At 42.3% G+C, this 25,479-nt stretch overlaps 1 protein-coding gene across 1 annotated transcript in view; it reads right to left on the minus strand.

Annotated features, from left to right (window-relative positions):
* Window positions 1-4,408: 4,408 nt before the first annotated feature.
* Window positions 4,409-25,479, minus strand: part of LOC125238057 — a 59,446-nt gene continuing 38,375 nt past the window's right edge. Inside the window, exons 4-15 of the mRNA XM_048145346.1 lie at window positions 12,869-13,056; window positions 11,210-11,358; window positions 5,930-6,101; window positions 5,764-5,856; window positions 5,598-5,690; window positions 5,432-5,524; window positions 5,266-5,358; window positions 5,100-5,192; window positions 4,934-5,047; window positions 4,768-4,860; window positions 4,602-4,694; window positions 4,409-4,528 (exon numbers count right to left, since the gene is read on the minus strand). Coding sequence (XP_048001303.1) covers window positions 4,409-4,528; window positions 4,602-4,694; window positions 4,768-4,860; window positions 4,934-5,047; window positions 5,100-5,192; window positions 5,266-5,358; window positions 5,432-5,524; window positions 5,598-5,690; window positions 5,764-5,856; window positions 5,930-6,101; window positions 11,210-11,358; window positions 12,869-13,056 — 1,394 coding nt within the window. The remainder of the gene's footprint in view (window positions 4,529-4,601; window positions 4,695-4,767; window positions 4,861-4,933; window positions 5,048-5,099; window positions 5,193-5,265; window positions 5,359-5,431; window positions 5,525-5,597; window positions 5,691-5,763; window positions 5,857-5,929; window positions 6,102-11,209; window positions 11,359-12,868; window positions 13,057-25,479) is intronic.

Below are 25,479 nucleotides of genomic sequence, written 5' to 3' on the forward strand. Positions count from 1 at the left end.
GTTGATAAGGTAAGTGACTCACGCTCTTGTCCTTGGGCTCCTTGGTGTGCAGGTTGCAGAGCGTCCCGCGCTTGTACTCGTCGCCGCACACGTAGCACACCTCAGTCATGGAGTTCTTGTCCGGCATGGACAGGTCCAGTATGTCGCGGTCGGAGCTCGAGTTCGAGTTGATAAGGTAAGTGACTCACGCTCTTGTCCTTGGGCTCCTTGGTGTGCAGGTTGCAGAGCGTCCCGCGCTTGTACTCGTCGCCGCACACGTAGCACACCTCAGTCATGGAGTTCTTGTCCGGCATGGACAGGTCCAGTATGTCGCGGTCGGAGCTCGAGTTCGAGTTGATAAGGTAAGTGACTCACGCTCTTGTAGTGGTAAGACATATATTCATTGTATACTCAACCTTATGTACTCTATATAACCATGCCTTGTACCCAATACAGTTCAGTTAGAGCCTAATGTTTGTTTGATTCACATCCTTCCCAACGTCCTCCGTACATGGCGACCGTGACAGGATAACTCAGACGAAGCAAACCTCGTACCGGAAGTCCCAAATCAGTTTTTTCGTGACTAAACCAGAACATACAATTTTAGCCACTGACAGCGACTGTTACGTACACCTTTCGTCAGTATCCTATCTAGCAGATTCTGGGGCATCGTTGTCTGCTATCAAATATAGACATGTAGCTAAACACAAAATTCCAATCCACACTGAGAGCATAGTCATAAATGGAGTCGGTGGAAGGGCAGGAACGATAGGATATGTCTACCTTACTCTCAAATTGGGAGACAGGGATGTGCAACATAAGTTCCACGTATTCAGAACATTGCCGGTGGAATCGGACGGCATATTAGGTCGCGACTTTTTAAGGAAGTATAAAGCTAATATAGATTTCGAATATAATAAATTAAGATTAAAAATAAATGCTGAAACATTTATTTCTATACCTATAACGACAGTCTGTAATACAGCAATAAATATTCCCAAAAGGTGCGAATCAGTACACTATGTAGAAACAGAATTTAACGAGGATTGTGTAGTTTGTTCAGACACAATACAAGAAGGCATATACGTAGCAAATTCAATTGCGACACCCGTCAATGGAGTGATACCGATAAGAATATTAAATGTTACTGACACTGATATATCATTGGAAAGCATAACACCCACGATTCATAACCTTAATGGCTACGATTTATGCGCTTTTGGTAACGTAACAAAAAATGCTGATAGAGTTAAACATTTATTTGAAAAACTAAAGCTAAGCCACCTCAATAAAGAAGAACAATTGACAATCGAGAGTATATGTGCAAAATATGCGGATATTTTCCATTTACCTGGAGACTCTCTAACTACCACAGACATATATCAACACTCCATTACTTTGAAACCAAATACCCAGCCAATATTCACAAAGCCTTATAGGTTACCATTTTCTCAAAGGGCAGAAGTTAGGCGTCAATTAGATAAAATGCTTGAAGAAGGTATAATAGAACCCAGTAAAAGCGAATGGTCTAGCCCAATATTATTAGTCCCTAAGAAGTTGGACGAAAACGGCAAAAAACAGTGGCGTCTAGTAGTAGACTATAGAAAACTGAATAATACTATTGAAGATGACAAATTTCCACTGCCGAATATTACTGAAATCTTGGAATCATTATCTGGAAGCATATATTTCACCCATTTAGATTTATATCAGGGTTACTACAATGTTGATCTTGAGAAAAATAGTAGAAAGTTAACAGCATTCGCCTCAGGGGAATATCAAATGACTCGTATGCCACAAGGATTAAAATCGAGCCCCAGTTCCTTCTCGCGTATGATGAATATCGCCTTAGCTGGACTAAATTATGAAAAATGCTTAATTTACCTCGATGACTTAATTATATTTGGTAGAAATTTAGAAAGTCATAACAAAAATTTGCAGAGTGTATTCGAAAGATTGCGGGAGGTTAAATTAAAATTGAATCCAGTAAAATGCGATTTTCTAAAAAAGAAAATACTTTACTTAGGTCACGTCATTTCAAACGAAGGAATATTACCAGATCCAGAAAAAATAAATGTGGTGAAAAATTATCCGCGCCCACAAAATACAGAAGAGGTTAAGAGATTTGTAGCTTTCACTAACTACTACAGGAAATTTGTTTACAATTTTGCAGCCATAGCGCAGCCTTTGAATGCTTTGTGTAAGAAAAATACACCATTTATTTGGGATAACGATTGCCAGAAATCATTTGATTCATTGAAAGAACATATAGTAACTCCACCAGTTCTTGATTATCCAAATTTAACAGAAGAAAATCAGTTTATAGTGCAAACCGATGCGTCTAATAAAGCGATCGGTGCTATATTGTCGAACAAAAATGGACGACCAGTAGCTTTTGCAAGTAGGACTTTAAATCCAGCAGAAAAAATTATCCGGTTATAGAAAAAGAGCTTTTGGCTATAGTATGGGCAATCAAACACTTCCGTCCATATTTGTACGGACGAGCTTTCAAAATAAAAACAGACCATAAACCGTTAATCTATCTGTTTAATCTAAGAGACCCATCTAGTAGATTAATGAAATTCAGAATGGTTTTAGAAGAATATGACTTCGAAGTTGAATATGTAAAGGGCACAAATAATGCGGCTGCGGACGCGTTGTCTCGTATTACTGTAACATCCGAACAATTAAAAGAATTTCATGACATTCACGTCATGACAAGGGCACAGGCACGTAAGTTGGCAAATATGTGTCCACCGTCAGATATAGTGCACGCTAATGTTAGGTCTGATAGCACGAATCAAAAAGTAGTAAGTACTCATTTTAAGCCAAAACAATCGGTAGAGTTAGTTTTCAGTGACGCTATAGGCATAGAAAATATGAGGAAAAAAGGTATAATTACCAATGAAAGTAAAATATTATGTTATGTTCGCCATAAACAAACCATTTACATAAAGCACTACAACTCATTACCGCTAATAACGCGAGCGGAGTTTGTGAAGGAATTAAATGAAATGTGTATGAAAGAAAACATAAGTCAATTGTGTATAGTTAAAAATAATGACAACGATATTTTTATTAAAAAACTGGCAGAGGAAATGACCAAAACTGAACATAATTCAGGGCTTAGGCTATGTGTTCTAAATAATGTAACAAAGGTATTTGATAAAGATGACCAACGTGTCATTATCAATGACTTCCACCTTTTGCCCAGCAGTGGACACGCGGGTGTAAAGAGAATGATTAATAAGATCAAAAAATATTACTACTGGCCCGGCATTGATAACGACGTAAAAAAATTCGTAGCAAAATGCGATCAATGCCAACGTAATAAGTATTCCTTGCCAGTAAAAGAACCTATGTCACTGACTACTACAGCTGAAACATCTTTTCAAAAGGTTTACCTCGATTTAGTGGGACCGTTAGAAACAGACGATAATAGGTACTCATACATACTAACACTGCAATGTGAACTGACGAAATATATTGAGGCAATTCCATTATACACAAAACAGGCGACAGAAGTTGCAAAAGCCCTAGTTTGTAATTTTATTCTTAGATACGGTGTACCAAAGGAAATAGCCACAGACAGAGGTCAAGAATTCATGTCGACTATATTCCAAGAAACATGTAAGTTGCTAGAGATTAAGAAGTTGTCCTCGACAGCATACCACCACCAGTCAATTGGCGCACTTGAGGTAACACATAAACATTTGAAGTCTTTTCTCCGGATACAAACCGAAAATCACCCAGAAACTTGGAGCCAGTGGCTGCCCTTCTGGTGTTTTGCCTATAATACGGCAGTACACTCTGAAACGAAGTTTACCCCTTACGAATTAGTTTTTGGAAAAATATGCTCACTTCCTAGTAACATTACATCAAACGTTGAGCCCCTTTACAATTTTGACAATTATCCCTGCGAATTAAAATACCGTTTGCAATTGTCACAAAGCGAAGCACGAGAAAATTTACTTTTAAGTAAGAATATAAGAAAGACAAAGTATGATTCATATGTAAATCCTATAACATATAAAACAGGTGATTTAGTACTAGTAAAAAATGAAACAGGGACAAAATTGGATGCGCTGTATTCCGGACCATTTAAAGTAGTAAAAGATATCTCTCCTAATGTTCAAATAACGAAAGATGGAAGACTTGATGTCATACACAAAAATCGTACAAAAATGTACCGTGACCAATTGTAACTAAGAAAGAATACATTAATGTCAAAATAACTTTACTAGGTAATTAAGTAATTAAATCTAAGACTCGTATAAAAAAAAAAAAGGAATTGTATTTCTTTTTTTTCCCTTCCCCATGGGAGGTGTAGTGGTAAGACATATATTCATTGTATACTCAACCTTATGTACTCTATATAACCATGCCTTGTACCCAATACAGTTCAGTTAGAGCCTAATGTTTGTTTGATTCACATCCTTCCCAACGTCCTCCGTACACTCTTGTCCTTGGGCTCCTTGGTGTGCAGGTTGCAGAGCGTCCCGCGCTTGTACTCGTCGCCGCACACGTAGCACACCTCAGTCATGGAGTTCTTGTCCGGCATGGACAGGTCCAGTATGTCGCGGTCGGAGCTCGAGTTCGAGTTGATAAGGTAAGTCACTCACGCTCTTGTCCTTGGGCTCCTTGGTGTGCAGGTTGCAGAGCGTCCCGCGCTTGTACTCGTCGCCGCACACGTAGCACACCTCAGTCATGGAGTTCTTGTCCGGCATGGACAGGTCCAGTATGTCGCGGTCGGAGCTCGAGTTCGAGTTGATAAGGTAAGTCACTCACGCTCTTGTCCTTGGGCTCCTTGGTGTGCAGGTTGCAGAGCGTCCCGCGCTTGTACTCGTCGCCGCACACGTAGCACACCTCAGTCATGGAGTTCTTGTCCGGCATGGACAGGTCCAGTATGTCGCGGTCGGAGCTCGAGTTCGAGTTGATAAGGTAAGTGACTCACGCTCTTGTCCTTGGGCTCCTTGGTGTGCAGGTTGCAGAGCGTCCCGCGCTTGTACTCGTCGCCGCACACGTAGCACACCTCAGTCATGGAGTTCTTGTCCGGCATGGACAGGTCCTGTATGTCGCGGTCGGAGCTCGAGTTCGAGTTGATAAGGTAAGTGACTCACGCTCTTGTCCTTGGGCTCCTTGGTGTGCAGGTTGCAGAGCGTCCCGCGCTTGTACTCGTCGCCGCACACGTAGCACACCTCAGTCATGGAGTTCTTGTCCGGCATGGACAGGTCCAGTATGTCGCGGTCGGAGCTCGAGTTCGAGTTGATAAGGTAAGTGACTCACGCTCTTGTCCTTGGGCTCCTTGGTGTGCAGGTTGCAGAGCGTCCCGCGCTTGTACTCGTCGCCGCACACGTAGCACACCTCAGTCATGGAGTTCTTGTCCGGCATGGACAGGTCCAGTATGTCGCGGTCGGAGCTCGAGTTCGAGTTGATAAGGTAAGTGACTCACGCTCTTGTCCTTGGGCTCCTTGGTGTGCAGGTTGCAGAGCGTCCCGCGCTTGTACTCGTCGCCGCACACGTAGCACACCTCAGTCATGGAGTTCTTGTCCGGCATGGACAGGTCCAGTATGTCGCGGTCGGAGCTCGAGTTCGAGTTGATAAGGTAAGTGACTCACGCTCTTGTCCTTGGGCTCCTTGGTGTGCAGGTTGCAGAGCGTCCCGCGCTTGTACTCGTCGCCGCACACGTAGCACACCTCAGTCATGGAGTTCTTGTCCGGCATGGACAGGTCCAGTATGTCGCGGTCGGAGCTCGAGTTCGAGTTGATAAGGTAAGTGACTCACGCTCTTGTCCTTGGGCTCCTTGGTGTGCAGGTTGCAGAGCGTCCCGCGCTTGTACTCGTCGCCGCACACGTAGCACACCTCAGTCATGGAGTTCTTGTCCGGCATGGACAGGTCCAGTATGTCGCGGTCGGAGCTCGAGTTCGAGTTGATAAGGTAAGTGACTCACGCTCTTGTCCTTGGGCTCCTTGGTGTGCAGGTTGCAGAGCGTCCCGCGCTTGTACTCGTCGCCGCACACGTAGCACACCTCAGTCATGGAGTTCTTGTCCGGCATGGACAGGTCCAGTATGTCGCGGTCGGAGCTCGAGTTCGAGTTGCCCGAGTACACGGATACTGTTGATCTGGAACATGTTAAATTGACATGAGTAAACGGAAGGAACAGGTAATAGAGAAATATAACTTTTGATGATGATGATTGTATTCCTGTTATCCCTCACTAGGGACATAGGGCTCTTAGAAGAATCTTCCACTTTCGATTCACGCGATCCTTTGCGACTGCTTCCAAATCCTTCCAGCCTAGTCCACTTGCGCCAGCCTCCTTCTCCACTGACTCCCTCCACGTGGTACAAGATAATATAACTTTTAGTGATTGAAAAGTCTAACGGCCCAGCCACGACATTGGTCTAAGCGCGGCAGCGGCGAGCGGCCATACGTGCGAATGAAAAGTCCCATCGCTGTGTCTCGCTTCAATGTATGGCCGCCGCTCGCCGCTGTCGCGCTTAGACCAATGTTGTGGCTGAGCCGTAAGGGCCAGTTGCGTCAACCCCATTGGCAGACACATCGTCACGCAGCATACAACTTCCCATACAATACAATTTTACGAACGCTTTAACGGTGACAGACGGTTGGATGCAACCGGCCCTAAGTGATAGAAATTATGACTACCGAATAGCATATTGGAACAACCGCGTCGTCTACTCTTCATTTTTTTTTTTGGAGAACCCCATTTTTGTCATCTCGGGAAAATTTTGACTAGGAGCTCATTCCACAGCTGGAGAGTTCACGGAAGAAAATTGCTTTACTATTTATTGTTTTGTACAAGGCGTGAGGATGAGCGTCCTGCCTCACTGGTGACTGGTGCTGTTATAAGTTGGTCTTTGGCATGTCAAGCAATTCTTCGAAGCGCATAAATACTATTGTCTTTTTTTTTAACGTTGGGGAAATGCATTTACGCATGCCATCCTGTCCGGGGGACCAGGAGCGATGACGGACTAACTAGGAGGACTACCGTGTAAAATCTTCGCTGGTCTCAGGTCTTCGTATTGATGGTGAAATAATAAGCGGACTGTAGTTTGGTGCTGGTTTTAATCCAAATTGTGAAAAGACAAAGAAAAGTGGTACAGTGAATGTCGTTGGAGGCGGAATAACCGTAAGTTTTTGAAAAGCTCTCAAAAGCTGTCAGATTTGAATTTTAAATATTGCCATTTGTGAATAAGTGATTCGAAATATGATTTCAGTTATACATTCCAATGAATATTTTATTTGAAAAATATGCAAGTAGTATAAATGAATTATAGAATTATCAATGAACATTAAATAAAAATTGAATAAATTAATACTGATGATTTGCAATGCGTAATGTCAACTTGAATACAATATTGAATATTTTAATTAAAGAATATACAAATTGAAATGTCAACAGTTACATGATAATGAATTAGAATTAAAATGAATTATTATTATTAAATTTATAAAATTGAAAATTGATTTTTAATTACAAAAATGAATATCTTAACTTAACGAAGACAGGATCAAAAACCAGGGTGGTTTTTGAACGGTTTCGTAACATGCTCCCGCCTTGAAGTCTGTGACTTCAACTGTATGCCGAGGGGGAGGGTAGACGTTGTTGCAGACCGTGAGATACCGTCGCTGCCATGGATGCCTTCCAAGTTGTCCTGCTGCTGTGTGCCACGTAGCGGTGATGTCTTGGAGGCTGCAATCTGTGCACGTGGAACGAAATGTGTGGATCGCCCATCAGGAAGTGGGAAGGAAGGAGGAGGAGACTGGAATCTGTTTGGGTGAAATTTGAATCAGTAGATGTACCTATGTGAATGTGCGTAAAATGTGTGAAAAATGTGTAAATGAATAGGTGAATCCTCTAGTGCTTCACGCTCTCTTGTTAAGTTACATAACAAGAGCTGTACCGTTTTCATGTTCAACAAAGGCCCTGCATGCAAGAAAGTGAGACGGTAATACTTGAATATCAAGATGTGCACATGACAATAATGATGATGATTGAAACTGAGCAACTCTGAATTATCAATGACGTGACCGTACATGGAGTTGATCGGTGCTCCCGCCACACGATCGGGATTGCATCTGTGAATTATATAGCCATCTGTCGGCGGCTCATTCAACGTGATGGATGTTGTGGCTTGCTGATCATGAGCAGCTTTCGGACACTGACATTGTATCGTACAACTGTCTCTCGGAACATTTGAATCTAATTCCCTAACCATAAACTGAATATTTGTATTTGAGGGAGTTTTATGCGCGGATATGGATACTTGTGTGTTTATCGTGCTATCTAACATATTTTTGATAGCCTGAGTGGACACTTTCACTGTTGAATTAAGTTTTGAATACTTATGAATTAGCACTCGTGCATTCGACATGCTAGCGAAGTAAATGTCTTCGAAGAGTGCCCGCTCATCCTCTATATACTCTCCGCTTGTGCATTCTGACAATATGCCTATGTCTAGCAGCAAATTCTCGAAATCATTGTACAAAGGCCTTATTTTGTCAAATCGCAGCTGCAGCTCTGCAAGCTGTAACTCGTTTACTTGCGGTTCAACAGCTAGTTGCGACACAAAATTGTGAAAAACAGTAAGTTTACCTTTAATAAGTCCAAGCTTGTAATTAAGTTTATGAAAATTATGTTCCGATGACATTGTGGCATAATAAAATGCTAAAAAATGAGCCTATAAATATTGGTACAAATTATGACCTTAAATAAAAACTTTGCTCTTAAAAAATCTCCAGGCGCTAAAACTATTTGCTATGAGAATCAAGTTATGCACTTGTATTACGTAATCTTGTTTACGACTTATTTGCACTGCAGTTAGTTATCAAGATTGTTTTAAGAACGTGTTTGCCTATTGTTTTTGAAGTTTTTAATTGAAATTAGCGTAATAAAGTTACAAAATTATTGAATTATTGTTATCGTATTGTATAGGAATTATGTGAATGTGACAGTTAATATTAAAATCTTATGTATTACTGTGAACTGGGTCAAGAGGTTATACCTACTAAAATGAATATCTCTAGTGAATAATCCTATCGAAATGCCTAGTGGCTTCTAATCCAAACTATGGCAATGAATTAACTTTCTGCACTGAATGGGAAAGCAATGAATTTGGTATTTGAATAGGTATGACTGAATAATACCTAATGAATATTGCAGCTACACAGAAAATGAAGAAAACAAAGGAATGTGGATAAAAAAAGAAAGGAATGGAACGATCTCACTTTGTTCGTTTTCCCTCCTGTGCTGGATGCTGCTGGATCTTGAATATTGGCTCCCGCTGATCTCCACTGAATACTCCTGGACTGGTCTAGTTGGCGCTGAATTGGCTGGATTCCGTAACTGTCCTGGTTACGGTGAATTCCCACTGTAGTGGGATGCTCCGTGTGTCCGGCGGGTGCTGTGTATGAATTCACTCGTCGCTCCTGACTGATGGGACGCGATGAGTGGTAGCTCCGGAACTGGCACGTAGCTGGATGTGCCCTACGCCAACCTGGATGACCCACGGCTTCGCTGAAGAAAGCCCGTTGAATATGTGGAGCTCGACTCGGTGCCACAATCTAGCCCCCTCACAATTTCGAAGGCTCGAATGGACCATGTAAAATCCAAATTGCGTGGATATGGATTCCAAATTGTAAAAAATGTGAATAAATGCAAATTGTGCGGACAAAGAAAAGTGACACTGTGCAGTGAATGTCGTTGGAGGCGGAATAACCGTAAGTTTTTGAAAAGCTCTCAAAAGCTGTCAGATTTGAATTTTAGAATAGAATAGAATAGAATAGAATAGAAATCATTTATTCGTGACAAGTGAAAACAGAAATTATTTACACAACACAAAAATAAATAAATAAATAATAAATTTAAATATTGCCATTTGTGAATAAGTGATTCGAAATATGATTTCAGTTATACATTCCAATGAATATTTTATTTGAAAAATATGCAAGTAGTATAAATGAATTATAGAATTATCAATGAACATTAAATAAAAATTGAATAAATTAATACTGATGATTTGCAATGCGTAATGTCAACTTGAATACAATATTGAATATTTTAATTAAAGAATATACAAATTGAAATGTCAACAGTTACATGATAATGAATTAGAATTAAAATGAATTATTATTATTAAATTTATAAAATTGAAAATTGATTTTTAATTACAAAAATGAATATCTTAACTTAACGAAGACAGGATCAAAAACCAGGGTGGTTTTTGAACGGTTTCGTAACAACCGTCTAAAACCACTAACGAATTCCGTCTCCGCCTTGGGTGGAGTGTCGCAGGGTCACTATAAGCAGTCCACCACGTACAAAAGTACTATTGTCCTAGTGGTAGAACATACACAAAGGGGCAAAGGCTCTCCTTAGATCTAAAGCCTTCGTCACGTTGTCGCGTTGCGGAAGGGATACGATCGCAGATACCGCGTTACACGTCTGATCCGCTTTGCGTTGCAATACTACTTGTAAGTTTCGATTCCATACAGCGCACCCTTACGGCCCAGCCACGACATTGGTCTAAGCGCGACAGCGGTGAGCGGCAGCCATACGTGCGAATGAAAAGTCCCATCGCTGTGTCTCGCTCCAATGTATGGCCGCCGCTCACCGCTGTCGCGCTTAGACCAATGTCGTGGCTGAGCCGTTAGGCCTGAGCAGACGCTCGGTGCGAAGCGTTCGCCGAGACGTGCAAGCGGGGCGAACGAGTGTGCATATAATCTATGCAGCGTCGACTCAGGACGCTTGTATGAGCACTATGGGCTTCAATAGGCGAGACGACTAAAAAAAAACGAATTAGTTCGTCAGTTAGATTATCAAAGAATTTTAGACACGTATTTTTTCTTTTTTCTCGTAAACGAAAAATGACGACGGTACAGTGCGTTGAAGTTTCGCGTAACGTCACGCCTAGGTACAATTTTTACTTCGAAGTGACGTCACAAGCCTCCACTCCGGAATTTTGATGCTCTATATCTTTATATTTTTTCATTAATTAGAAAAAGCGAAAAATATTGTGTTCTATATTTTTGGACGATCTAACTGACGGACTAAACAGAATGCTATTTTTTGTACGTAGTCGTCATCCCTAATAGGGTTTGAGATGCACGCCGTACGCCCTGCCCCGCCGCACGCCGAATATGAGCGTGGACTCAGGCCTTACTTAGTTTGAAATGTTTGAATGGAAAGATCTAAGTTGGGAGTGGTTACCTGACGGCGTCCAGGTAGCCCTGCGTCTCGGAGGCGCCCGAGTGCTGCGAGCCCACGGAGATGACGGAGGGGTCGCGCGCGCGCAGGTCCAGCACCTCCTCCTCCGCCGCCACGCCGTTGGCCGCGGAGTTGTTCGCCGGGAACCGTTGCTGGAATATACAGATATGAGGTAAGTCGGCGGTCAAACGGGTCAAACCTCGGTCCGCGGGATCGAAACGCTTGTAGGAAAGCGTTCCGACCCCACGGTTCGATCGTTTTGCGCGAAGAAACCTCGTTGGCACTAAAAAGTATGCATTAAAATAGTCATATTCTAGACAGTGACAAGGTCCTTCAATAATGAAGGCGGGATTTGGACAGGTACACTAACGTCATTTGCATACCGCGAACTAAGCCCCCTAGGCTACGCCAGCACTACGTAACGTACCATTATTTCATCTACGACTAAGTACGTACTTTTGAGGTTAGGCCAAAAATATGAAGAATTTTAGACGAATCTTAGGCGTAAAATACACAGAAAGGACACACGTTGTAAGACGCGGAACGGACCCCGGAGTGTAATTTAAATCCCTAAAATAAAACATCCTAAAACGTCCCCTCAGTACAGTGGCGCCGCGTCGCTTGAGGCGCGTCTACCGTCTTTCCTATACAAAATGTACTGACGAGAAGTTTTTTAAATTACACTCAGGCGGGCGTCCGTTCCGCGTCTAACGACGTGCGTCCCTTCTGTGTATTTTACGCCTTACGAATGCCTCATATTGATATTATGATGAAGACCAAACTAGAAAACATAAGAAGTGTCGTTTGATTTTAATTGTATATTTACAGTGGGCTGTACTTTAGAGTAGGAACCGTTTGGACAGGGTAGTCGTGAACCGTGTATTACGACTTGAGCTGTGTTTTGTACTATAGCTAAGTACATAATATATATGAGCAGTACAACAAATTTATATGCGCAGAGTCGTAAATCTGTTACAGAATCAGTCTGGTGCCGGATCTGAGTGGCTTAGGAGTTATTATAGTCGTAACGCTGCTCGATTATTGCCCTCTTTGAACACTATAACGTTTTCTGACATGTATGTTTTCAGACGTTTAACGATCGGCGACAGAAGTTATAAAGTCAACGAGGTCTTTAAAGTCGCTAGTAGTTCGTTCTGACCTGAGACCTGTCTAAAAAACGAAACTACCGCTCATCTCAAGTGTTGATTTCTAACTCCATGAGACGAGTGATATATTCTAAACACCAGATAACAGTTTACTTACCTATGTACCGGAGCATGAGGGTAAAGCGCTCGTGGTGGCCGTTTAGACGCCATAGCACTCGTTTTTTTTGTGCAGCGTTTCCATCAACCGAACCCTAGCGATGACCTTTCTTCACGAGTACCTAGTGTCCCTGTCCACTCCTGTACATTCAAGAACAGATGATCTGTTCTACGTTGTTACGGGTTATGTTATGAAAGATAGGGACCGTATTATCCGGGCGGTGTGGGGCGGTGATGGCGCCGGAGCGTCAGGAGGGTCAGCATCCGCGATGCGTGTTATTAAAACTAAGAGTGGGGGTGTAAAAGAAGGGTAAAGCACCCGCGACGCGACGTAGGCCACTGTAACACCTTACATTCAGTGTATAACACCCAGCTATGAGCTGATGATTTAGATACTCACGTTATTATTAAACTTAGGATCCGCATTGTCCGGGCGGTGCGCGGGCGCGGGCGGCGGCGCCGGCGCGTCGGGCGGGTAGAGCGCCCGCGACGCGGGGCGGGGCGACGCCGCGGGCTCCTCTCGAGCCGCGTCCCCGCCCAGCCCTAGCACGGACGCCGCATATTCGCCCTGGAAGGACATGTCCGCACCTGGAATAGAGAGAGTTGGATTAAGAGATTGCACCATTTTGTAAAATTATAGAGATGACTGTGTGCGTAGTCAAATGTACAAACGCTCACGAAACGCTGACGATAATATCTCTTTCGTAGTTATCTATCTCTATCGCTCTTGCGTATTGACGCGACAGAGCCAGACTACATTTCTGCGGCGTCTCGCGTCGCAGAAATGCCATTCGGCTACGGGGCCTGGGCTTCGACGTCCAATTGCATCATTCGCGATGAAGACGCGTACTATGATTCGTGTGGACATCCCATTAAAGGTTACCAAAAGGGGTAGGCAGAATACATGAAACAGCTCCCGTTTCAGTGCAATTAACAGGTCGAAAGAAACAGAAATTGTGATATTGCAGTGAAAGGTTGCCGGGGTTGCCCTCACCACGAACGAACGAACGCACCCCACAGTCGACTTCTATGACACGCACGGAAGAAAAGGGGTGATGAAATTGTTACCATTCACCACACGGGCATTCCAGGTAAGGCATAATTGTCAAATTCGCAGGCGGCAGGGTCGAAGGCGAAGAGCGTACGCTCGCCTCGAGCCCTAATGGATATTACCCCCCTGATTGATGGCAGAGAGGGGGATCAAGCGTTTCTGATCCCCCTCCTCATGCGGGTGCCTTGGTCGCAAGCCCGGGCAATGCCGGAGGGCGCTGTGGTGAATGACATGATGAACATACATCGATCCCAGCGCGCCCTCACGAACGGCAGAGAGGATGAAACGCCGGAGTGGGTTTAATGGGTAGGGCCAAGTTTCCCCCCTCTCGCTAGGGAGGGGAAAGAAACGGCGAGTCCCACACATCGTGCGTAACAGCATTCCCACTCCGTCAAAAAAAAAAGGCATAATTGTCAAATCCGCGTGTCATTATGAACACTATCATTCAGAATGCAAACAAGGTTAAGATAAACGAAGTGATAAATTGTAAATTACAGTCTTTTGTATTTTCAGTGAGTCACCATAGGTTATCTCAAGATTCTCACGATACAAGTCTCAACTATTCTTCAGTCGCCAGTGAATTCATTGACTGCCGCGGTCAAAGGTCCTAACACTGGTAACCCACTGGCTATTACAAAACGCAATGAAGTTGTTTATAAATCGAGAATATAAGGATTGCTGAACTGTTCGAGAATAACATTTAGAATGTTTTAAATTTGTATAACTTACCAAATAGATAGTGGGGGATATAGCAAGAAATGAAAATTTTTGAAAAAACCCCCGATTGCGACATAGTAGACCGATTTTCATGAAACATGGCTAAGAGCACTCCCAACTAACTTAGTTTTCAGACAAAAAAAAACTAAATCTAAATCGGTTCATCCGTTCGGGGGCTACGATGCCACACACAGACAGACAGACACGTCAAACTTATAAACACCCCTTTGTTTTTGCGTCGGGGTTAAAAAAACAGGTCCTAGCTTGTTTACCAACCATCGCGATCGCGAAATTTGTGGCATATTTCACAATAGTGACACTGTCGCCCGACTGTGACACTTCGCTGTTCATTGCCTGTTCGACAAGGAAATATTGACGCCGAGAGACAATGTTACTCATCAACCCAGAAATAGGCACAGAAGTGTCAAGTGTCAATATCACTGTGAAATAGCCATCTATCAACCGGATGTGGCATGAATTTTTTTTTAAATATGGAGCCAAGTTATACCTATTATTTATAATTAACTTTTGTTTGAGCTGTTTAAGATGTTAGACGGGGTGACAGGTCAAACGCGTAGGATATCGTGTAGACAATAGAAGGTATCGCGAATGGAAGACTTTTATTTTTGTTTAATGTCATCAGACGTTTAATACCTATGCTATGGTTCAGTTTTGTTTTCTGCCAACATAAACTTGTCATTATCAGACCCTAAACTCATCGTTATCTCTTTGTTTATTAAATTTTCTTTCACAAATTCGAACCTAATTACATGGAACGTCACATTTTACCTATAGCACAAAATATCTCTTAATCAGAGTTGTCTGCAAATAGCAACCATCTTCCTCTGTCACTCTTCCACTTTCATTAGAGTAAAAGAGAAAGGTGTAAGCCGTTTCGAAGCTCGCTGCAGTGTAGCGCGTGACTCATTTAGTCTTGCGGAGGCAGAGTTCACCGGGTCGACGTGATGTAAGGCGACCTAGTAACGAACCGGTTGGGATACGGGTTATTGATACAATCGTCAATTATTATATGATTTATATGTAATCAAGCATGGATTAAAAGTTCCTCATAGTTTTGTCGGGAGCTGATATGCTAATAGCGTTATTTATAAGCGTCCGTCAAAATTAAACTACTCTTGATAAATAGACTGCGGTGGCTGGGCCAGCACGTTTTACGTATGGACCCAGACAGACTTCCTCGTGCAGTGATGCTAAGCAAAATCGCATACGCCAAGAGACCAATCGGACGCCCGTTGCTTCGCTTTAAGGACTCCTGCAAGCGCGACATGTTGGCCTTTAATATCGATCCAAGCACCTGGGAAGCGGAAGCACTCAATAGAGTGACTTGCGTCATCTTTTGCAGGATGGAATGAAGAGACATGATGAAGTCTGGCTTGATGACCTATGGCAGAAAAGAGTTCGGAATCCACAGGAACCATCAACAGATACGCGCCTCACCTGCGATGTTTGTGGCCGGTAGTGCCGTGCTGGACTTTACAAGACATAAGAAAAGATGCGCCGTACCTCCGTTCTCTCGTAAAAAATCTCTGCAAAAAGCATCTGTTAAAGATACTATGGCCAATGATGAGTTCCATCTTAGACTCCGTCTACACTTTCCATCCGGTGTGACTAGGTTCAATCACCAATCAGTATATTTTTGTGTCTGTGAAGACAGTATTTTATCAGTGAGCTATTTCGCCACCGTGATACAGACAATGATGTGCCTATTTCTGGCTTTTGTTACTCAGTTGTACAGGCAATGAACGGCAAGTGTCACTTTCGGGCGGCAATTTCGGGTCACTTTTGTTCAACAGGTAGGAAGCAAGGAGTACGTAACCAAAAACTGCGAACTTTTTCGTATGTGACCCACCAATCATAAGAAAACATTTCTAGTTTTTCACTACATACCCGGCTGGTTACTTTATGTAACCAGCCGGCGTCCGCTCGATTATGCGCATGTAAATTAATGCCTTACATGTATTCACTGTCTCAGGGCCTGAACTTCTGACTGTTGCTTACTTGATGTCACATACACACATATATACGAGATTTGACGACCGGTTGCGGTCTGGTGCAGTCGGTAGTGACCCTGCCTGCTACGCCGCGGTCCCGGGTTCGAATCCCGGCAAGGGCATTTATATTTGTGTGATGAGCACAGATATTTGTTCCTGAGTCATGGATGTTTTCTATGTATATAAGTATTTATATATTATATATATCGTTGTCTGAGTACCCACAACACAAGCCTTCTCGAGCTTACCGTGAGCCTCAATTTGTGTAAGAATGTCCTATATTTTTTTTTTATACTGGCCTTAGCATATTTTAGACGATTTATGGTGTAATATCCGAGAACCAATAATTGAATCTGAATCAGTCTCCAAAGTCCAGTTCATTGTCGGGCCATTAACCCCACTTAAATCACATCACGTCTCCCGTCCTGTTTAGCTGATCCATCAAAGCGTTTCCGATATCCATATAAAACGGCTGTTGCTAAATATCAACATTGGACGTGCTAGATCTTAAACGACGTATGTTGCCAAAGTTCTTGTGACGCACAAGTCTTATTAGCATGAATGATCCCGACTGAGTGATTCTTATCGTGCAAGCGAGCTTTCGCCTTCACAGGACTAATTTAAGAGTGATCTCAAATAAGGTTATCAGATGATCTCTGATTCCAGATTTAGAGCAGAATCCAACAGGGGAAATACTTCCACCTAGTGTTGCGTTCCTGTCCGTGAGTAAAGTTGCCAATGCAAAACTCCATAAGGGTACGGAGTGTTGGGGTTTCACAACACCTGTGGAGTCGTAAAAAGAGACTGTAGCATTATAGTATTTTATGCAACAGGCGTTTAAAGGAGATCAAAAAAGACGAGTGGCGTGGGTAACAATTTGAGGCGAAGCTGAAAATTGTTATTAAGACGCCACGAGTATTTTTTGACTCAGTTAAACACCGTTGCATATAATACTTTTTCTACGACCATGCACTTAGTTTTTAATAGTTTTCTTGAATAACTTTCGTGAAATTCACACTGTTTCCTGTATTTTGACGCAAAGGTTTGCACTGTCAGCTCAGCTGCCCAAAGCCTTCCCGCGCACGCGCGCTGTATCGTTATAAGACGTTGCCATGGTTACAAAGCCAAACAATGCGTTTTCAGTTTTTTCGATACTGCGCGCATGCGCGGAAAGCCGGCGGACGCTGGCTTTGGGGAATAGACTTTTATGTAGGGTTTTAAAGATCTATACACGACCCTGTAAATGACGAATAACAGTTCGGGAGTAGAAAAAAAAGGTTTAATGGTTTCAGAGCTAAGTTACACTTAAACTGGTCCACCTGATCCGAAACGCTTGAAATATCAAGAAGAAATGTGTAGAAAGGACAGGAAAGCTGTAAGCGTGCGTTGCGTGGCTATTAATAACATCAAAGAGTTGTAAAGGGGTGTACATGTAACGGGGATCTGAGACCTCCTCGGTGGCATATGATTTATAAGTTTGGTAGTATTTCTATCCCACGGCGCTCTAAATCAATTAAACTGATTAGAAGACAAGTAGAAATATTGATCTTAGTTTTGAATTAGATACTATTAACCTAGGTTAGTGAAGCCAGAAAAGTTGGCGTCAGTCATAAAAGCCAAATATTTATATTCTTGCAAAACTGTAAGGACATGAGGCCAATTGTAACAAGGCAACACTGCCTTCGTCTTTCATCTAGCTTCATCCTAGCTTTTAGTAGGTACAATGAGTCTCATCATCACAAAAAAAAAACCGGCCAAGAGCGTGTCGGGCCACGCTCAGTGTAGGGTTCCGTAGTTTTCCGTATTTTTCTCAAAAACTACTGAACCTATCAAGTTCAAAATAATTTTCCTAGAAAGTCTTTATAAAGTTCTACATTTGTGATTTTTTTCATATTTTTTAAACATATGGTTCAAAAGTTAGAGGGGGGGGACGCACTTTTTTTTCCTTTAGGAGCGATTATTTCCGAAAATATTAATAATATCAAAAAACGATCTCAGAAAACCCTTATTCATTTTTAAATACCTATCCAACGATATATCACACGTTGGGGTTAGAATGAAAAAAAAATCAGCCCCCACTTTACATGTAGGGGGGGTACCCTAATAAAACATTTTTTTCCATTTTTTATTTTTGCACTTTGTTGGCGTGATTGATATACATATTGGTACCAAATTTCAGCTTTCTAGTGCTAACGGTTACTGAGATTATCCGCGGACGGACGGACGGACGGACGGACGGACGGACGGACGGACGGACGGACGGACGGACGGACGGACGGACGGACGGACGGACGGACGGACGGACAGACAGACATGGCGAAACTATAAGGGTTCCTAGTTGACTACGGAACCCTAAAAACCGGCCAAGTGCGAGTCGGACTCGCGCACCGAGGATTCCGTACAAACCTGCAAGGAAAAAAGTAATAAGTTTATATTTATTAAAAAATATATATTTTGTAATGTAACTAAAAATTTAAGGTTTTCGGAATTTTTCCTTTATGTGTGCTATAAAACGTTGCTTCATGCCAAATTTCAAGATTCTAGGTCGACTGGAAGTACCCTTTAGGCACAGTATAAACCAGTAATAACTCTTCTTAGAAACTTCACGCCGCGCGGTGTGTCCCCCTCCCTCCCCTCGCATGCAGCGAAAACATGCGAAACTGGTAATTATTGGGCTGGACAGTCGGGGCCGCGTTTGCGCGCTGTTTTGATGTGTGTGTGAAAATGACGTCAGTGCCGAGGTCATTTCGTTACTGTAGTGTTTATGGATGTATGGAGAACAGTTCTAAAATCCGGATATAACATTCTTCACAATTCCTAGACTTCCAGAAAAGTAAGTGGTTTTTATACTTATATTTTTGCAGCGTTAGGTAAAAGTGAGATATAGTGATGCATTAAAATCAATAATGATTTACCTGTAACGACATTATTTACTTTGCAACCAAATACTTGTTTTTTATTTAGGTAGATGATGCGATCTATCTTATCTCGAAAGTTTGGTACCTACTTAAATATTGTGGAACCATCTATTCAGACATACTATTTCGTCAGTATTTAAGAAAAAACACGTATCTACTTGAATGGTACGTAGTAGAAAGTGCGTTTTTGTTTTAAATAATATCTAAGTATAACATATAAATTACCACATACGTGATGTGAAAAGCCGTCCCCGTGAATATCTCATTTTGCTCGGGATCGTTACACAATCTAGTATTGCGCTTATGAGACTAATATATGAATAATATTTTTTTGTGTATTCAATATTGACTGAGATAAGGGATAAGTTCGCCTTTGTACTTGTAATAAGCTCTTTTCCTGTGTGTTGTATTATTTTCTGGTACAATAAAGTGTTTTACTACTACTACTACTACTGGTGTGGTATTGTTATACTAATACTTACAGTTACCTAATAGTACCTATTAGATAACAACAACTTTTTACGAAGTTGATTGATTAACTTTATAGTAATTTTGTTCAACCCTGCGTGACCTTGCGCAGTAGAGACCGCCCGCATCTACCTGCCGGAGATTAACTACTGAATATTCCTTATACTGTGCTTTAGGTTTTGATTCCCTTGCGAGTACTTGCGAGTTTCAAAATATGCAGCTTAAATTGCTGTTTCTTATGATTGCGTTGACATAGAAGTTTGATTTTGTTACAGCTTAAAGGTATGAATTTCAATTTAATACCTCTACGCGTTTATGAGGAAATGGGTAGTAAGGTTAAAATTATTAAAAAAAAATATATTATGTGATGTAACTAAAACTTTATGGTTTTCGTAATTTTTCCTTTATCTATGCTATAAGACGTTGCTTCGTACCAAATTTCAAGATTCTGAGTTCACGGGAAGCACCCTGTAGGTTTTGATTCCCTTGCAAGTGTCGAAAATTTGCGGCATAAACGGCTGTATCTTTTGATTGCGTTGGCTTAGAAGTTTGATTTTTTCACAGCTTCAAGGGACAGTAGACCTGAGTAATTGATATAAATTTCAGCTTCATACCTCCACGCGTTCCTGAGAAAAAGGGTCTTGACAGACGGACGGACGGACGGACAGACGGACAACAAAGTGATCCTATAAGGGTTCCGTTTTTTCCTTTTGAGGTACGGAACCCTAAAAATGTCTTTTGAATAACATACAGCCTCAAGTGGAAAAATTGTAGGCGTAGCGAATTTTTCTTTACAAATATTTGTTGGAAATATTTAGCCAACGTAGGTACAATATAATATTGCTCGGGGCAGGGATTTCTCGACCATCGTAGACATTTCACTAAAAGATATTACTTTGAATAATCTAGACATTGTTGGAACAAGTTTACAAGCAATAAAATTAGAGTCGACCTCCAAGATAGGAGTTAATCTTATCCAGTTGATAGAGTTTCCGCTGTAATTGGATATTCCCTAAACGAATCTATTTATTGGATCTTCCACATCAGAGGATAACTGTATCAACGATTTGATCATTTGATGAAATGGCGAAATGTTATCAGGTCACGATTTATACACGGTGCAATGTGTGATATGTGTACCAACTTATAATATGTTCTTACTTATGTATAGGGTAGTTAAAACTATTCAGTCTTGAATTAAACCTCATACGAATCGCAGCAAGTGTTTGTGTCTAAGGCGTCATCCATATAATACGTCACAGTGTGTACGAGCCGTACACCTTAGATGATATGATTCTTGATGGTTGATTGTAGTCTTGATAGAAACACTGATTTTGATACACTTATAAATTTATTGATAACCAAGGTATATTGAGTACTAGCTAGGAGCACGTATAAACGTAAACTAATGCATAAATCGATGTATGGCGTAATCGCAAATACAGCAATTAAAATAAAGTCATAATTATATTAATTTTAATGCTGACGCGAGAAATGTGCGATGCTTGCATTGTACACAGTGTAAGGGGGGGGTGTCATACTAAATGTGACAATCCCTGTTAAAGGGATACAAAAAAGCGTGACATAGGAGGGGGGTGGGGTCCAAAAACCTGATTTGATGTGACGTAATATGTGGATGATCCCTAATACCTAGATTAGATTTTTGAGAGGAGAGATGGCAGAATTGGCAGACCCATGACACGTTTGGCAGTTTATGACACGTTCGTACGTTTCCGTAACAATTCGAAGGCAAATCATTTCGCACTACATCTGTAATTGCACTGATCAATGAGTTTAAATTTTATTTTCCTAAAACATAATTCGCTGCTCGCACATATGCTCTTTCAAAAACTGATTAATTCGCCTGTCAATTTCCATGTCGTTAACTCGTTACCGAAACTATGCGAGCATGCACCGGACCGATAACGAGAAGTGGGTCAAAGCCGTCTTGCGAGAATTATTCACACAATTGTTACGTTACTGGGGTCAAGTTCCACTAAACTTGCGAGATCTTTGTAACCCCTGTCGGATTTTACACTGGTTTAAGTATAGCATGATCCGAATAATGCTGTCACAGAAATATATTACTGGACTATAAATGTCTTAAGTCAGTGTTCGAATCTAGCCGTAAGGGGTAAGCTGTTTGCACCAGAGAGTGTAGGTAGTTGTGTTTACACCACAGGATACCAAAAAGAGGATATTAGTTAATCCTATTTTACAGTGATTCCAGTAATCTGGCTGTCTCATATCGTATCGAATGACGGACTCTCTTACCACTGCCACTAAGAGGGGTTACAAGCTAAGCGCGTCCCGTTTTAGTAAGATGCAATGATTTTCATTGGTAACATTTTAGTGCATTGTCTGCCGCGCGCTTCAAAGGTGTCTCTTAGTCATTGGCGAAATCTTTAAGCAACGCAACAGTAGCCAGTGGGTGTGACAGGCAGTCAGCTGTTCGTCTACTAACCACTTTCGCCTTTCCGAGGCCGCGCTGCTAACATCTGCAGATCTGCACCGATAGCATGGTCGCACGATAAACAATAAAACATCGGGCCGTCTCTATCGCACTTATTACAAATAGTGCGACAGGGACGGCCTGATGTTTTATCATTTATCGCGCCACCATGCTTGCCTGCCTGACTCCAGCATGTACAACCGAAAACTTGTGATACACCAACCGTTCGACACTTCAGTGTGGGCAAAGTCTAAAGCAACAGTGTAGCCGGTGGGCACACCTCGGACAATGGCGATCAAATGTATAAAAGAAGCGCGTTCCTACGCGCGCAGTCTAAGCTCGTGCAGGCGAACGCGTACCATGCTTTGGATGAGTGAGATAAGACGGGTCGACTGGTCGCTTGACAAGCGGTAACAGTGAGTTCAGCGGGAAGCAGGGAGTGACCATACTGTACGATAGTACTCTATACTGATGGGCGGTGGGTGTGACAGGCAGTCAGCTGTTCGTCTACTAACCACTTTCGCCTTTCGAGGCCGCGCTGTTATAACATCTGACCCCGTGCCCTCGATCTGCGCGCGAGTGACGCGCAGAACTGACCTAGCGGAGTGTTCTCATTGCCTACTGCATTGGAATAAGAGGTCCCACTATGCATAGATTGAAATGTTATCGCTAAGTTAATCAGAACTATATTAAAATATAATTGAAGATCTCGTGTGGTGACGGGCTAAGAATTTCACCACCCCGATGGTGGGATATGGCTTCAATAGTGGGGTGGGCGATGGGCTGGCAACCGGCAGTCACTATAATACCACAAGTTCGATTTCGTCACACCGTTTCGTTGCTAAAAGTGGCGCTGAAACTTGAGCAGTTTGCTCTGCGGGCTCTGCTTGCCCCTTTTGGAAATAAAGGCGTGAGTTTATGTCTTTATTCAAAAACACAATCTTTTGATTTGATCGAGTAGGTATTATAATACCGTTACTTGGTTAGCTTTTGCAACTATCATCTTCCGTCGTTATTCTTGAATGGAAATCGTTTTTGTTAAACCTACGCAGCATACTCATTCTAAAAAAAAAAACAATTACGCTTAATTTGAGTCACCGAAGCTAAATCTTCGCCACCAGTGGGCTTGATCGCTTTTTCTTTAGTGTATGGTATCTATTTCAGTCTAAATCTTTAAGTTTAAAGTTCAGAGGTCGTCCTGATATAAAAGTATAGTCCCTACTCCCTATCAGATATATCGGAGCTGCCAGGGTTCTCACAAATATTTGAACACACCTTTCATGTGGGCGGTGGTCGGCAAAGTACGGCCCGCAGGCCAGAAAGGACTGTATCCGGCCCGCCACCGTTCAAAATAGTGTGTGATATGAGCAGTACCGTAAGTAAAAATTCAGTTTTGGTGTAATCTGGCCCGCCTCTAAGTGACCGGCCACACCAGAGGCCACACGCGGCGCGCGCCACGCCGCTTGGCGGCGCGTCTTACGTCCTTCCTATACAAAATGTACTGAGGAGACGTTTTTTGAATTACACTCAGGTGGCGTGGCGCGGACGTCCGTTGCGCGCCCCGAGACAAAGACGCTGGCTAAAATTTCTCCATATTTGGACCCGAATGAAAAAAGTTTTGAGATATTTTTGAGGACCTCGGACGTGCCGATATATCTGATGGCGACATTTTCAGGAGAAATGTTTACTTCGAAGGTGAGACGCATCTCTCTACTCTGAGCGATTATGCGCATGGCAATAAGCGAGCGACGCAGCTGGTCGCTAATGGAGTATAACAAAAACACGACATTAAAATGATCGATGTATCTTGGAAAAAGCTGCTTGATATTTTCAATCTTTCTTACAAAGTTGTCGCTTGAGACTTTATAATTGATTCAGCTATAACGCTATAAGGTACAGCGGAGCAATTGCGACTAGGGGTCAATTTTCAACTGATCGATTTTTTCCATGTTTTACACTATTAACTTGAGTTCCATATCCGTCCGTCCATCCACTGGAAACGCGTGCCATATATGACTACCTACTGGACACTCTATTTAATAATGTAAGACATGGAAAAAATTGAGTAGTTGAACATGACCATTGTCCCCCAGTTGTAATTGACCAGCTGTACCTTAAACAAAAATACGAACAACCTTACCTTACATTGGGAATTTTATGAATACGCACTTGTTGCCAATAATGTATAATATCTAAGCTTCTAGTCCACTAGGTATCCCTTGCATCTTGTATTTTCTTGAAGGACAATTTGCCACAGTATATACCGTATCATTCAACAAGACGCGCGGATTTGTCAAATATAACCTTTAATAGTTTATCATTACGAACCAGGCTCCGTAGCCGAATGGCATTTTTACGACGCGAAACGAAAACGAAACGCCGCGAAAGGTAGTCTGGCTCTGTCGCGCCAATACGAAAGAGCGATGGAGATAGATATCTACGAGCGTTTCGTTTCGTGCGCGTTTGTGTTATTCGGCTAAGCACGCTGAGCACAAGTCTTGGTGAATGGAACGATCAGCCTATTTCACAACAGAGTCAGTGACTATTGTCGGCCAACACTGGCACTTCGCCGTGCATTGTAGAGTTGTGCCTGCTCGTTCACTGAAAAGATCGCTCCCAACTAGTACGATCTCTGAAGTGTACTAGTTCGTTCTTTTAGGACATTTAATACAGTAGTACACCGAGAGTGCGAGAGACAAATTGTGCATATGGCTTACAGTAACGCTCGCTCGTACTAGCCGAGAGCTGTTCGGTCCGAGTCAGTTGGTTCTAGTTCGGTTGCGGTCGGATCACACGGATCGCTTTGCTGTCATTGTCACTCCTCGGCTCTTCGCTCCTTTCGCTCCCATTCTGTTGCGCGTGTGTGAGTGTACTAAATGTACTAGAGAGCAGAATCATTTGGGAGTAGTTCGGTCTAGTACAGTGCAAGGAATCGTGTCTTTTGTACTATTAGTACATGTACTACACAAGTCTAGTGCATTGGCAACAAGGAAATATTACTGATGTGTAACAATACTAACAATGTTACTTATCAACCCAGAAATATGCACAGAATTGTTAGTGTCAAGTGTCAATGTCACAGTGGTCAAATAGCCCACAGGAATTTCGATTCGACCATGCACGCTAAGAAAGCTAGATTTTTACAAATCTGTAGTCTACTCACTACCACTAGTCAATCCAACGAAAATTTGATTTATTAGGAACATAACATGACTGCGTGTAGTTTTACTTTTTCAAGTCTTCAAAATCCTGTGAATACAATTGTTCTATTTTTAATGAGAATCTCCACACAAATAATGGATGTTTTACTAAATTTTAACATTCATGAATAGATCGCTTTGTCAACGATTTCAGCAAAAAAAAACACATGACATGTTAGCCTCGCGCGGAGAT

This window comes from Leguminivora glycinivorella, chromosome 22 (assembly GCF_023078275.1).
Source record: "Leguminivora glycinivorella isolate SPB_JAAS2020 chromosome 22, LegGlyc_1.1, whole genome shotgun sequence".
Taxonomy (NCBI): Eukaryota; Metazoa; Arthropoda; class Insecta; order Lepidoptera; family Tortricidae; genus Leguminivora; species Leguminivora glycinivorella.